The following is a 14,160-nucleotide window of genomic DNA, read 5'->3' on the forward strand; positions in this document are numbered from 1 at the left end:
GTATAGCAATATAGTTTCGGAAAAGCCAATATGGCATGTTTACTAATGTAAGTTATGTGTAGTAAACAAAATGCGCATCTGCTCCATTCACACAGAGACACACAAAGCTTGCAGGATTCATATTTACTTTTTGCGGTTTAATATTCAGACACTATATCGCAATTAGAATAAAGAATAAAAATAAAAGAATAAAAAAAGAATAAGAATAAAAAAAAATAAACATTCACAATCATCAGCTTGATCAAGTTGATCCTCAAAATGAAATAAAAGTTGTGCTCTTCCTTTGAGGTAAATTCTTCCAGAATTATTCCCCACTGCATCTCAAAACGATGTACATGAATCTGACTAAGCTTGATGCATTTTTTCAAGTTGACGCGGGCGTTCACTCGCATTGATCGCCTCAGAATTTGCCTTTGAATGCTGCACGCTCTCCGTGGGTGTGGCCGCATTAGCGGATAGTAAGATGACTCATGTTTGTGTAATTAATATTCACTAAGGTACAGTTCATTTTCTGAGGACTATCAGAATGGACTTCATTGAGAAAGAGACTGTAGCTCACGCATCATGTTAGTTTTATTTATTTTGCAAAAAGCACAACATTTTGTTTTTACTGTGAGTGTACACAAAAGAAGACATTCTACAGTTTTTAATAATATATAACTCTTATTTGTATGTCCAAAATTGCCGGAGTATTTTCAGTCTCGTTCGCACTGGTAAGAAAAAAACCGACCCCTGAGTGTTAAAAGCACTAACTCCCACGTACCCTCCAGATTTGCAGGTGGCACCACTCTCCAACTTGAGCCTATGTTTCCAGTTTCTACAAGCCTATGTTTCTAAGTTCTGTATTATTTAGTGTTTTTTGACCCTTGTGTCTGTATTGATTTCCCAGTTTTTGGAAGCTCAGCTTCTTATATTTTGTTGCACTTTTACTTCAGTAAATATTGTATTTTGTTGGAATCCTACATCTCACTGCTTTTTCCTCTGCTCTCAGGTTCATTCATTAGAGAGTTAGCTCAGTTGGTAAACTCTGACTTGGAACATGAGGCTTTGAACAGCCTATTTTCATCTTCATCTTCTCCATATACTGTTACGAACCCCACTTTCAAAGAGCTCGCTAGGGAAAGGGGTAAGCAACATAAAAGGACACGCGAGACAAGGAGAAACAATTTATCTGTTTATTGATGCCGCAGCACTCGCGTATCACAGGCAACTTGTTCCGATGGTAGAACCAGCTCTGGTACAATGAACATGAATTGACAAACGCACAGATCAACAAAATAAAACAAAAAAACAAACCACTTAGTAACAACAGCGGGCCATCAGGACGCACACAGAACTCGTCAGACAGAAGCTGGCCGTCCGCGTCAGCTTACCGCACGAGCCCTCTCTCAAGTGTGCGCCACGCTCACGTAGAGCTAAAGACAGTGGCAGTGGCGGCTACACGACAGGTGTTATAGTCATTGGGGGTTCCAAAGTGCGCACCACGCTCACATAAAGCCAAAGACAGTGGCAGTGGCGGCCTGGCGCCTGGAGTTGAAGTCGTTGGAATTTCTCAAGCGTACACCACGCTCACATAGAGCTAAAGACAGCGGCAGTGGTGACTTGGCGACTGGAGTTATGATGGAGACAGCACAAGTTCGACACTCAACAGCACACCCTTCACATCCACACTCTCTCCTCTTATAACCAGCCCAGCGCGTCATAAATTAATGGGCCGCAGGTGCACAGGGGCGGAGCTTACCCTCGGGAGAAGAGAAAGACCAAAATTAATACAAAGAAAAAAATACACACCACACTAAACAAATAAATAATAAATACAAGGGCTTGGACCGTAACAATACACACTGGTGAGCTTTATTTAATTTTTTACTTCATGATCATACTATTCGAATTTTATGATGCACAAGAACAAACCTCTTCCGGAAGCTCAAATGTGCTGCATAACCAATGAGGTGCATTACCGTGTGTTACGCAGACTGTTCCAGAGGTTGGGCGCTAAATGTATGTACCGCCAGAATTTTGAGATCACAGTGGACTTAAAGGACTATAATGGGATGAGCTTGCTCAAGTACTTTAGAAGCTAAACTACTTAGGACTTTATAAGTAATTAGCCAAATTTAAAATGTATGCAACGTATAATAGGGAGGCGGTGCAATGTTGACAGAAACGGGGTAATATGGTCATACTTCCTGGTTCTAGTAAGGACTCTGCTACATTTTGGACCAGCTGGAGTTTGTTTATTGAGCATACAATGGCAACCAACCAGTAAAGCCCCAGATAAAAGAATAGTCATAGTACTGTGCCTTGCAATACTCCCTACTAATCTTGTAATCGATATACCTCTTCATTTACTAACACAAACTGATGACAGATAATTACAATTTGATCTATGCCATTTTTGAGCTTATTCAAAAGAATGTTGTAGTCGATAGTATCAAATGCAGCACTAAGGTCCAATAACACTATTAGGCCACATCCACACAAAGCCAGAGCTTTCCCTTTTTTTTCCTCGCCTCACAAAATATCTGCGTACACATGAAAACACTGAAACTGACTCAAAATGATGTAGTATACATGCCAGATCAGTATGTGGTGCTAAATGCCACATAAATACACTAAAAACCTTGCTTGCTGTATACAAACTTTAATAAAGCTTAGTAATAAAGCTTTACTTTAGTAAAGCTAATAGGCTGGGTAGCTTCTGTGGCATTAACACAAGCATGTAGTCCACCATTGTTGTTGTTCATACTTGACATAGCGGTGTCTGACTAGAGTTGAGACAACGTTCTATTAACAATGTTCTATTCACACAGATTTAATCCCTCATTTCTTTCATCAAACTTCTTTCTTCACCTTCTTTGAAACTGTATCAAATGCCCTTCTTGAAAAAAGAAAAAATTCAGTGAGCTTTACAATTCATAATTATTTATAAAACATTACATTCACTCCTAAGAACAGGTGCATCTATGGGCAAGCTAGCATTTTGCTACCCCTTTGCACTTCTGGAGACTCCAGGTAGGTTGCAGTTCTGGAAAATGGTGGCGCTGGAGACTAAAGGGTTCCTGATGGTTTCACACTTAATTCTTCACCTTAATTCTTATTATTTTGCGGTTAACATGTCATTTCTTTTCCACCTGTTTTTGTATGACCCCGCTGACCCAATGAGCATTTTGCTGTCCCTTGGTCATGCTTTAACTTTGCAATTTCAAGTATTGCATTAGTATTGCGTCCTTCTCATGAGTATTTAATAATTTTAGAGTTAAATCTCTTTTTTGGGTCATTTTGCCTGTAAAAGAAAATCTGCCTAATAATTCTGCACACCTGAATATAAGGCATTTTTCATTTCCAGCCTTCATGAACAATTATATATCACTTATAAATGATTAAAAACAATATTAATAGTAGTTATTAAGATTGATGTGGATTGGAATTGGTAAAATGTGCTTGGAAAAAAAATATGATCAGAAAATCAAATTGCCTAATAATTCTGCACACAGTGTACAGTGGAAAATGAATAGAAATTATATTCTGGAGGGGGGATCCTCACTTTTCGCGTTGCGCCCAGTGTGAATAGCCTCGATTAAAGAGTGTCATCGTGGCGAACATTCGCGCCGAATTTCGTGTTCAGTGTGAAAGGGCCTTCAGGCTTCCAGTATGAATTGAAAACAGTACATCAGAGTATCCAGCGCTCATAATGATTACAACAGCGCATTATGGGTAAAAATGCAATAAATATTACTCCTCTGTATAGAAATTTGACAAACATATGAGAATCCATCAATATTTCTCCAAATGTGCATGCTTTTGAGCTAAAAGCCCTGAGGGATGTTATTTTGTCAAGCATTTTCAAGACGAGGAATTTTTTCTCAATGAATGTGGCTGACGCTCATATTTCAAAGAAAAGTTTTTCATATTCATAACTCCTGACGCATATTAACAAATTACGGTCACTATAAGATTTTGAGAGTAAAACAGAAGTTTTTACTAAAATTTTAGCTTAGATCTTTTTAATGATGTATAGTTTGTCAACACAATTACATTACATCTAGCAGTAACTTTACAGTAAGCTAATTTAACCATCAAAAAAAATGTCACCTTTTACATGTTGTTGTAGGAGATCTCTAATGCAGAAATAAATGGGTTTTTACATTTTTTACATTTTAGTAAGTTTTTAGGGGAATTTTTAGCTATTGCAATGTTGGGCCTGTGGGGTAACAGAATTTCAGTGATTTCATTCACTGTCTGAACAAATGTAGACAACATCTAAGGGTTCATTTGCAGGGTGTTCTGCTTATGTAGCCCCATAACAGTAGCCTATATATACATTAATAATCACACACTATTAATAATTGGACAAGTCATATTTTTATGAAAAATAATTTATTATAAAAAAATATGTTCAGATTATATTTACAAAAACTGATGAACTGAATGAAAACTTTGGCATGAATGTAATTTAGCTCTGTTCATAGCCATATTCAATTATGATTGTCCCAAAGGCAATTCTTATCCTCTGAGAAGCAGAGGTAGACATTACTCTTGCTTGCAAAGTATTTTGGTGTATTCTTTACCACAGTGTATGCAGCATCCTCTATTTTGTTCATATCTTTTGACAAACTTTCAGAAATACCCCAGTGATATCCTGACCTGAAAAATCAGTGTTGGTAATGATAAAATCCTTTATCAGCCAGCGACACTTGTCACAGGGCATGGTCTGTTCTTGAATGACTTGATTTTGTTGGCATAATGTCCACATAATCATCAGATGGGTGGTCAATGGGTTTTTCTTTTCCAGTTCACAGGCATCTCCACATTCCTCTTCATCACTTGTATCAGAATCCATTTCAAAGTCACTGTTCCTGTTTTGGATGGCATCAATGACATCATAACTTGGTAGATAACATGGTCTTTCCTGGCTGGTGGCATTCTGAAATGAAAAAAAAAAAAAAAAAAAAACAGTGGTTATTTTCCATATCCCAATCATACTTAGACATTTTAAAGAATTCACACATTCCACAGAATTCACACATTACATTATGGCTATCTTGGTGTGCCCTCTACTTATCATGCTAATAGCGTTGATGCCCCCCACTTTCCAGAACATTATCACCTGTCCCTCATGCAGCAAGCAGATATTTGGGCAAACAAGCAAAGCCCAGAAAAGAAAACAGGACCAGTTAATTAAATTTTATAAATGATAAGATGCAGATAGTTTCAAATATTGCTGCCCAAATACTTTCAAATACTCAAAGAAATAATATATTCCTTAATTCCTTAATCTAATTCCTTATCATTTAATAATAATTACATTTTGTTTAAAACTCAAAATTGTAACAAAGACATTTAAAACTTGAGAATAATCAAAAACATTGTTTCTATTAGTATTTCTTTCACATGAGTAAAATTCATCCATGTAAAGTGAAAGGTGCACAGTCAAATTTTGCTACCCCTTTCACCCAGTGTTGTAAAATTACAACATTGACATTACAAGCTTAAAATCTAATATGATTAAAGCATTCAATAGTACCTTAATATCTGCATGATCTAGACATGCTACTAAACACATACAAATATTTTGGGCATTTTACTTACTTGAATCTTGATTTATCCAGTCCACTAAAACATGATGATGTGCTTCAAGGCAAGATCGCAGGTTATGTGAGTTCATGACCAGTTGAACAGACCTATTCACAAAATATTCCACCCAATAGCATTACAAGGCTGAACAATAGGACCTATTAGTTGTGTGAATGTGGTCTTAGAGAGAAAAACCATCTGCAGGTTTATTTTAGAAGAGATAAAATTGATGTTGTAATATCACAACAGTGGGCCTTACAGGGTTAAACAAAGAAGCTTCAGTGCATTGGCGTCCTCATGAAGGTTAACAGGTATAATTAGAGGGTTAAAAGGTAGGGTAGGCAATTTTGGAGACAACTATTAAAAATGCAGCTATTAAAAAAGGTTCAAACATTCACTAATGCTCCAGAAGGAAACACGATGCATTAAGAGCCTGGGGGTGAAAACAGAATGAAGATGTTCAAATTTTTCTTACTTTGTTGAAATATCTTTTTTTTCCCTTCTTCTTCTGCTGCTGCTGCTGCTTCTTTTTTTTTCATTTAGTACTGAACTTCGGAAGCAACAAAAGATACTTGCATGTTTCCCAGAAGACAAATTAAGTACAATTTACTTCAGCTATTTATTTATTTTTTTTCATTAACAACCAATGAAACAGACCTACAATACACTCATTATACAGAATAATTAATATTAATATATGAGCATGGATAAAAATGACAACAAACTCCCAAGCACAAGGGAGAAATGCGAAAGAATATTTAAAAGGGCTAATAATACTTTCTATGTTTACGAGCACTGCAGTCTCATGATAAACGACACATAGTTTAACACAGAAAGAATAAAGACAGTTTATTTTTTCTCCATTTGTCTTTTGTCTATTAGAATAATCGTGTCATCACGTACACGCCACTGTATCAGTGTCCAGTTTGCACATATATTTCATTTGAAGAAGACTTGATGAAATATGTGCGCATACACTATGCTGGTTCATGTTTGGTGCAGGAGAATATGTGAAATATGTCTATAAAAACTTTAAACATGGATACTTTATTCTGTATATGAGCCATATACAGAGCCACGTGGCTAGTGTTCTTAAACTCATTGCGTGTAACAATTGTTTTTTTCATGTTTTTGTCTTCAAACTCCAGTTCTGACTGCATTGCGGGTAAAATACAAACACATATGTGCTAGCTGTACTGAAGGACACATACATACAGCTCGTGTGTCTGAACGCAGAGCAGACAGAGGTAAATGAACAGCACTTTTGTGACATTTGAATTCTCCGCTGTAATGCAATCTCATGCAAACATATTTTCCATTTGTGCTGGTAGTGATTGGATTGAATGAGCTTTATGTCTTGAATAAATGCAGAAACTGTTGATGTCAGCATGTTCGACCAGCCCATACTGGAGCCAATCAGCACTCCGGATCATGCCGGAAGTACACGATGACGTCAGATTTTGTGACGTTGCTCCGACTTTGCTTTTCAAACCAGAATACAGAAATCGCTCTGAAAAATGCAAAAATAACTAATTTCAACTTTTAAATAAAATTAATGAGTACCTTTAGTATTTTCAATTATGTGCAGCCTCTACGTATCTGTTCACTGCTCAAAAAATGTTTTCTGGGGTTTCATGACCCTTTAAGGCAAAGTTATGGAGAATGAGAAGATTCAACATATGCTATGAATATTGTTTATGTGTGATATGTAGCGCCACCCTTTGGCTGATTTGTTTCATACTTCACACAGACTGCTGGAGTCAAGAGTCAAACAGGCCCAGCAAGTTTCGTTTTGATCGGCCTCTGTTAAAGGGTTAGTTCACCCAAAAATGAAAATTATGTCATTAATGACTCACCCTCATGTCATTCCAAACCCGTAAAACCTCCGTTCATCTTCGGAACACAGTTTAAGATATTTTAGATTTAGTCCGAGAGCTTTCAGTCCCTCCATTGAAAATGTATGTGCAGTATACTGTCCATGTCCATAAAGGTAATAAAAACATTATCAAAGTAGTCCATGTGACATCAGTGGGTTAGTTAGAAGTTTTTGAAGCATCTTATATAGATTTTGGTCCAAAAATAATAAAAAATGCGACTATTCAGCATTGTATTCTCTTCTCTTCCGGAATCCTTTCCATTGAATTGATTCCATTGAATTGATTCCACTGAATTGATTCCATTGAATCCTTTAATCTGTCGGCGTTGGTAATGCACTTTGACGTCGTTGTTTTTGGCGATTAGGACATCCGCGACATGCACACTTACGCACCATTTTAAAAAATAGCTTGAATACACACCATTTTAAAAAAATAGCTTGAATACAGCGTGCGTCTCTCTCAGACTGTAAACGAAACTCTGGCGCACCAGATAACACATCAGCAGCATCTTACGTCAGCAGTGCGCTGCGGTTCACTGAACCCGAGTCGTGAACCCGGATGAACAACAGACCCGGAAGAGAATACAATGCTGAATTAAGTCGTAGTTTTTGTTATTTTTGGACCAAAATGTATTTTAGATGCTTCAAAAACTTCTAACTAACTAACTGATGTCACATGGACTACTTTGATGATGTTTTTATTACCTTTATGGACATGGACAGTATACTGCACATACATTTTCAATGGATGGACAGAAAGCTCTCGGACTAAATCTAAAATATCTTAAACTGTGTTCCGAAGATGAAAGGAGGTCTTACGGGTTTGGAACGACATGAGGGTGAGTCATTACTGACATAATTTTCATTTTTGGGTGAACTAACCCTTTAACTTGGTCTCAAATTTCATAGGCCAATGGCAGCCATGTTTTTTGAGAGATGCATTCATGGCACCTTCGACCAAGTCTTGTAGTTCCACTTTCATGTTTTTTTCTTGTTATACCATAGCTATTATATATTGTGTAGATGTAGTGGTTTTCATGTTTTTTTGCCTATTACAGTGCCACCAAGTGGCCAAAGGCTACATTGTTTTTTTACTGTGACCTCGGACTGAGCTTGTACACGTGTACCATGTTTGGTGAAAATATTTCATTGCAATCAAGAGATATAACCATTTTAGTAAAAGGCAACTGCCTACTTCAAACATTTTGGCGTTCTGTTGGGAACCTGAATCACAAATCGAAATTATTTTGATAACTTTGATAATGAGTGTTTTTAGATGATGCATGTCAAGTTTTTGAGAATGAGGAGTTTGAAAAGTAGATTTTAATGACAAATGTTTAACGAACAATTTGTTTGACAGCAGTGGTTCTTGAGGCAAAGTTGTTCAGAATGAGGAAATTCAACATATGATATGAATGTTGTGTGAATATTGAAGTTTATAGGCTGATGGCATCCATGTTTTTCGAGATACACGAATGTCATCATAAATCATCTAGGCAACTCGGACAGTTGTGTAGTTAAAGCTGTTTTTTATGTTTGTTCGTATATTCGCATTATAGTGCCATCAAGTGGTAAATCTCCGGGGGGTTTTTTGTTGTTGTTGTTGTTGTTGTTGTTTGTTTTTTTTGTATGACCACAGAATGAACTCGTACACGAGTATGACAAGTTTGGTGAAAATATCTCATTTTGTTCAAGAGTTATAACCATTTAAGTGAAAGTGGCCCTGCCTATTTTGAACGTTTTTTTCCCGCATCCCGTCATGAGTGTGAATCACTGATCGAATTTCTTTTGATACCTTTTTGCCAGGAAGGTCTCTAGATGATGTATATCAAGTTTCGAGTGAATCAGACAAACTGCCTATGAGGAGTTCGAAAAAGTAGATTTTTCAGAAAATTCAAAATGGCAGAAAAATTTTAATGGCGGAAATGAAATCAGGTTTCAACTCTCTAGGCCTTATGGTTTGGTCTGCACAATCAGTTTAAGGTGGAATAATAATAATAATAGTAAAAATACTATCCTTCCTCGCAATGCGAAATACCTCTAGTATTATTTTCTTCCACATGCTCTCCAGAAAAGAGAGATTCCATAGTTTCTGTTCGCAACATCAAGTATTTCTGAGCTGTCGGATATGCTGAGGAGTTGAGACAAATCAGGATTATTTACAAAACAATCTTTTGTGGTAGAAGTGATAGTTCAACCTTATTTGTAACAAGGAGTTGATTTTGTTGCCTTGGCTAAATGGAGTATACATGAGACTAGATAATGATCTGAGATGTCATTGCTCTGCTGCAGAATTTCAACGCTATCAATATCCATGTGACATTATTAAGTCTAAACTATGATTACGACAATGAGTGGGTCTGACATGTGTTGTCTAACTCCAGTAGAGTTTAGAATGTCTATAAATGCTGATCCCAATGCATATTTTTATCATATATATGGATATTAAAATCACCAACAATTAAGACTTTCTGCAGCCAGTACTAACTCAGAAAGAAAATCAGCAAATTCTTTGATAAAGTCTGTATGGTGCCCTGGTGGCCTGTATGCAGTACCCAGTACAAATGGGATTTATCATTTACACTTGTTACACTAAATAGCGTTAAATAAAGCACAATCACTTCAAAAGAATTATATTTTAAAACCAGACCTCTGAGAATTACTGAAAATAGTACTATAAATTATAGCGACACCTCCCCCTTTGCCTTTTAGACACGGCTCATGTATATAACAATATCCTTGGGAGGTAGACTTATTTAAATTATGTAATCATCTGGTTTTAGCCCGGTTTCTGTCAAACAGAGCACATCAAGGTTATGATTTGTGATCATATCATTTACAAAAAGTGCTTTTTTTTCTAATATTCATCATGCCGAGTTTTATTTCATTAAGCCACATTCATTTAATTAATAAAACAATTTGGGCCAATATTTTTGCATGTTTATTAGTTACGTTTATAGATATTTTACTGGTTAAATCTGTGTACAACAGTGGTTCTAAAGCAGGGGGCCCCAATAAGTCTTAACATTATATTAATTTAGTTATATTAACTAAATTAATAATAATCGTGGAGCTAAAAAGGTTGAGAACCACTGGTATAGATCAGTCTAATATGCATCCATGATGACACTCACTCAAGCTGCATCAACCAGTTACTGTCACAGACCATTCCATTTATTCTGTAAAATAAATCTAAGTTGCCATGCAGCATTAATTATATTTTACAATAAATTCATAATTGTAATAAATTGTTTTTTTGTGTGTGTGTGTGTTTTGTCGTCTTCTTTTTCTTAACTTCGCATCTGTGTGTTCTTTGGAGTTTGTGTAACCACTTTCATACCGTACATAACTTTAACCACTTTCATTCTGTATGAGAAAGTCCTTTACTGAGAATAATGATGCTGACCATTGATAACAGAAAAATGTATTCCCAAACAAGCTATTAAATATGTCTGGAACTGTCTTTGATCCACAATGGGTTTAAGATCAATTAAAAGAATACTGATAATTTTATAACTTTGGCTGTTGTTTCAGGCTTATGGTCGAGACCTAATGGAGGCGCAGGACTGGTGTAGAAAGTACATGCGATCAGGTAATGTGAAGGACCTGACGCAGGCCTGGGACCTGTACTACCACGTGTTCCGCAGGATCTCCAAACAGCTGCCACAGGTCTGCCAACAATGTTTCCTAATGGTGTAGTGCTCAGAATCATTAGATCATCTACATCAGCCCTTAGCAATATCATAAATCATCATGTTGTAAATGTTAACATTTTTACAGTTTTGTTTTGGATTGAGAACAAAAAATATGAATACATGCCTACAATGATTAAAAACTATAAAACTCACTAGAGGTCTATGTGATGTTGATGAACTCAGAGCAGGTGAACTTTGGAAAGCGGATTTTCAGAATGAAGACTGACTTTTATATTACCATATTTTATATATTTTTTGTCGTATATATCTGACAGTGATAAGATGTCAGATGTGAAAACATATAAAAGAGCTGTACTTTTAAAATGAACCTCTTCTGTCAGGATATAATTGTTATGCATATGCATTGATGCATATTGCTTTGTCCACAGCTCACTTCTCTAGAGCTTCAGTACGTCTCGCCTAAACTGCTTATGTGTCGTGATCTGGAGTTGGCTGTGCCTGGAACATATGACCCTAATCAGCCAATAATACGTATCCAGTCCATTGCTCCCTCACTGCAGGTCATCACCTCCAAACAGCGTCCACGCAAACTCACCATCATGGGTAAAGAGCCAAATAAAAATTTGCAGTTTTGCATAGGCTGCAAATTTGTCTTTGATGCTATGAGCAAAGAAAATGGTCAACAAATGACACAAATACACAATTCTACATCTGATCAGGCTCATGGCTTGCTCTGAGCAATGGCCAACTATACTGTTTGTCTGCCAGTTTAACTGATCAAACTGCCTGTTGAATATATTCACATACATTTCAACGCAACAATAAAACAAAAAATGAAAGCATAGTGAAGTAAATTAAATATATGTGAGAAATGAGAATATGCTTCAATGGCATGTCTTTTTTCTTTTTTTTTCTCTCTTTTTTTTTTTTTTAACCCCATCTTGTGATATTTGGCAAGGGCTTCACAGGTCCTGGTTTAAGGGATAGTTCACCCAAAAATGAAAATTCTGTCATCATTTACTCACTGTCAAGTAGTTCCAATCCTGTATGAATTTCTTTGTTCTTCTGAACACGAAGGAAGATATTTGGAAGAATATCAGTAACCAAACAGATCTCGCCCCCCATTTACTACCATAGTAGGAAAAATAAGTACTATGGTAGTCAATGGGGGGCGAGATCTGTTTGGTTACCGACATTCTTACAAATATCTTCCACACACATACATCTTGGTTGTAAATGTGAATGCATGTATAGCAGCTGAGTTTGATATGGAGAGACAAAGCTTTCTCTGTTCTTCTCTGCACCCTGCAGGTAGCAACGGTCATGAGTTCATGTTCCTGCTGAAGGGTCATGAAGATCTACGGCAAGACGAGAGGGTCATGCAGCTTTTTGGCTTAGTGAACACTCTACTAGCTAATGACCCAGCCTCCTTACGCAAGAATCTAAGGCAAGTCTCTTGCATTCATGCATCAGAGCATCTCCGACAATGTCATTCTTTAAAGCAAATTATATCAGTGGAATCAGTAATTGTCATTTTCAAGTAGATTAAGAATGTTTGATGCAAGAAGTGCAATATACAGTAGTCAACATTTGAAGTGGATCAAAACCTTTCATCAAAGTTGTCCTGAAACCTTCTTCTTTAGGACAACTTAGTTCTTAGGACAACTTTGATGAACTTCTTTGATCCACTTCAAATGTTGACTACTATAGTATAAATTAATAGTTGACCGATTTGCAGTATTATGTATCGTCCACTATTTGGCATTTTTAATCACTGACACATATGAAAACATCTTACTGCCCTTCAGGAAGATGAGATATTATATATTTTTCAAAAGACAAAATAATTACAATAATTTACACAGATCATCATGTTCAAAGTTAACATATCTTAAAGTCCGTGTAAAGCCATATCAAATTTGTGTTCTGAGTTTGTCACAACACAGAAAAAATAGTTATTAACCACCTAGGCAAATTTGAATGATAAAAAAAAAAAAAAGTCAAGTACATAAAGTTATCGAAATCTTGAAAAAATGAACAGTATTCTCTGCTCACAAATGCTGGGGTTGTGTCCATTGTCGGCGCTGAAACCGCAGCCAGTCACATGAAAGGTTACACTCATTGGTGGGCACGTACTGCCGACAATGGCTCCAGATGTTGGTGGGATGGGAGGATGAAGGCCGGGACAGGAGATAGTCAGTGTGTGAAAGTGTAAAAAGCTGGATCTCATCATCATATAGCCAATGCAGGCTTCAGATAGTGGGCAGCTTCACTACTCAAGGTAAAGCAGGGACTCATTCTTACAATCATTGATCATCGAGGTAGCTGCACACCATAATAAAAGAAACCAAAGCAATGTGAATTTTTGAACTGGGTAGTTTGTGTAACTTCAGCTATATATGGATTATATGTAAACATGTTAAATGAAATGGCTTATTTATATGGTGGTACTAAATTAAAAAAAATGACCCAATTTTTTTTTAAATGATAAACAGCTTGCAGATTCTGCAACAAGTATTCAACATTTTGAGCGCAACTGCATATTTTCACTAAAACATTTTAATAAAAAATCCCATGCAAGGACCTGAATTGATTCCATGAAGTGGCAAGTTTAAAAAGATTCCCACAAATGAACTGAACTGAATTTGCCAACATTAATGTTTAGCGTTTTTAATCAGTTATGGCATTACTTTCTTTCTTGGCTGCTCCCGTTAATGGTCGCCACAACGGATCATCCACATATTTATTTAAAACAGGTTGTACACCAGATGTCCTTCCTGATGCAACCCAGGTCTGAGAGTGCACTAACTCTTGAAATCCTAGTGCTGGGATGCAGTCACACACTCCAACACTCATTCTTATGGGAAATTTAGTATGTCCAGTCCACCTAACCTGCAAGTCTTTGGATTGTGGGGGAAACCAAAGCACCCGGAGGAAACTCATGCTAACACAGAGGGAACATGCAAACTGCACATAGACATGCCTTCTTGCTCAGCTGGTACTCAAATTGAGGACCTTCTTGCTGTGAGGCAACAGTCCTACCTAATGAGC

The 14,160-nt window shown here is 36.7% G+C and overlaps 1 protein-coding gene across 1 annotated transcript in view; it reads left to right on the plus strand.

Moving 5' to 3' along the window:
- The window catches only part of LOC125280006 (serine/threonine-protein kinase mTOR), a 178,071-nt gene that overhangs the window by 132,118 nt on the left and 31,793 nt on the right, over nucleotides 1-14,160 (plus strand). Inside the window, exons 17-19 of the mRNA XM_048210303.1 lie at nucleotides 10,988-11,122; nucleotides 11,538-11,712; nucleotides 12,421-12,556. Of these exons, the coding sequence (XP_048066260.1) occupies nucleotides 10,988-11,122; nucleotides 11,538-11,712; nucleotides 12,421-12,556 (446 nt within the window). The remainder of the gene's footprint in view (nucleotides 1-10,987; nucleotides 11,123-11,537; nucleotides 11,713-12,420; nucleotides 12,557-14,160) is intronic.

This window comes from Megalobrama amblycephala, linkage group LG12 (assembly GCF_018812025.1).
Source record: "Megalobrama amblycephala isolate DHTTF-2021 linkage group LG12, ASM1881202v1, whole genome shotgun sequence".
Classification (NCBI taxonomy): Eukaryota; Metazoa; Chordata; class Actinopteri; order Cypriniformes; family Xenocyprididae; genus Megalobrama; species Megalobrama amblycephala.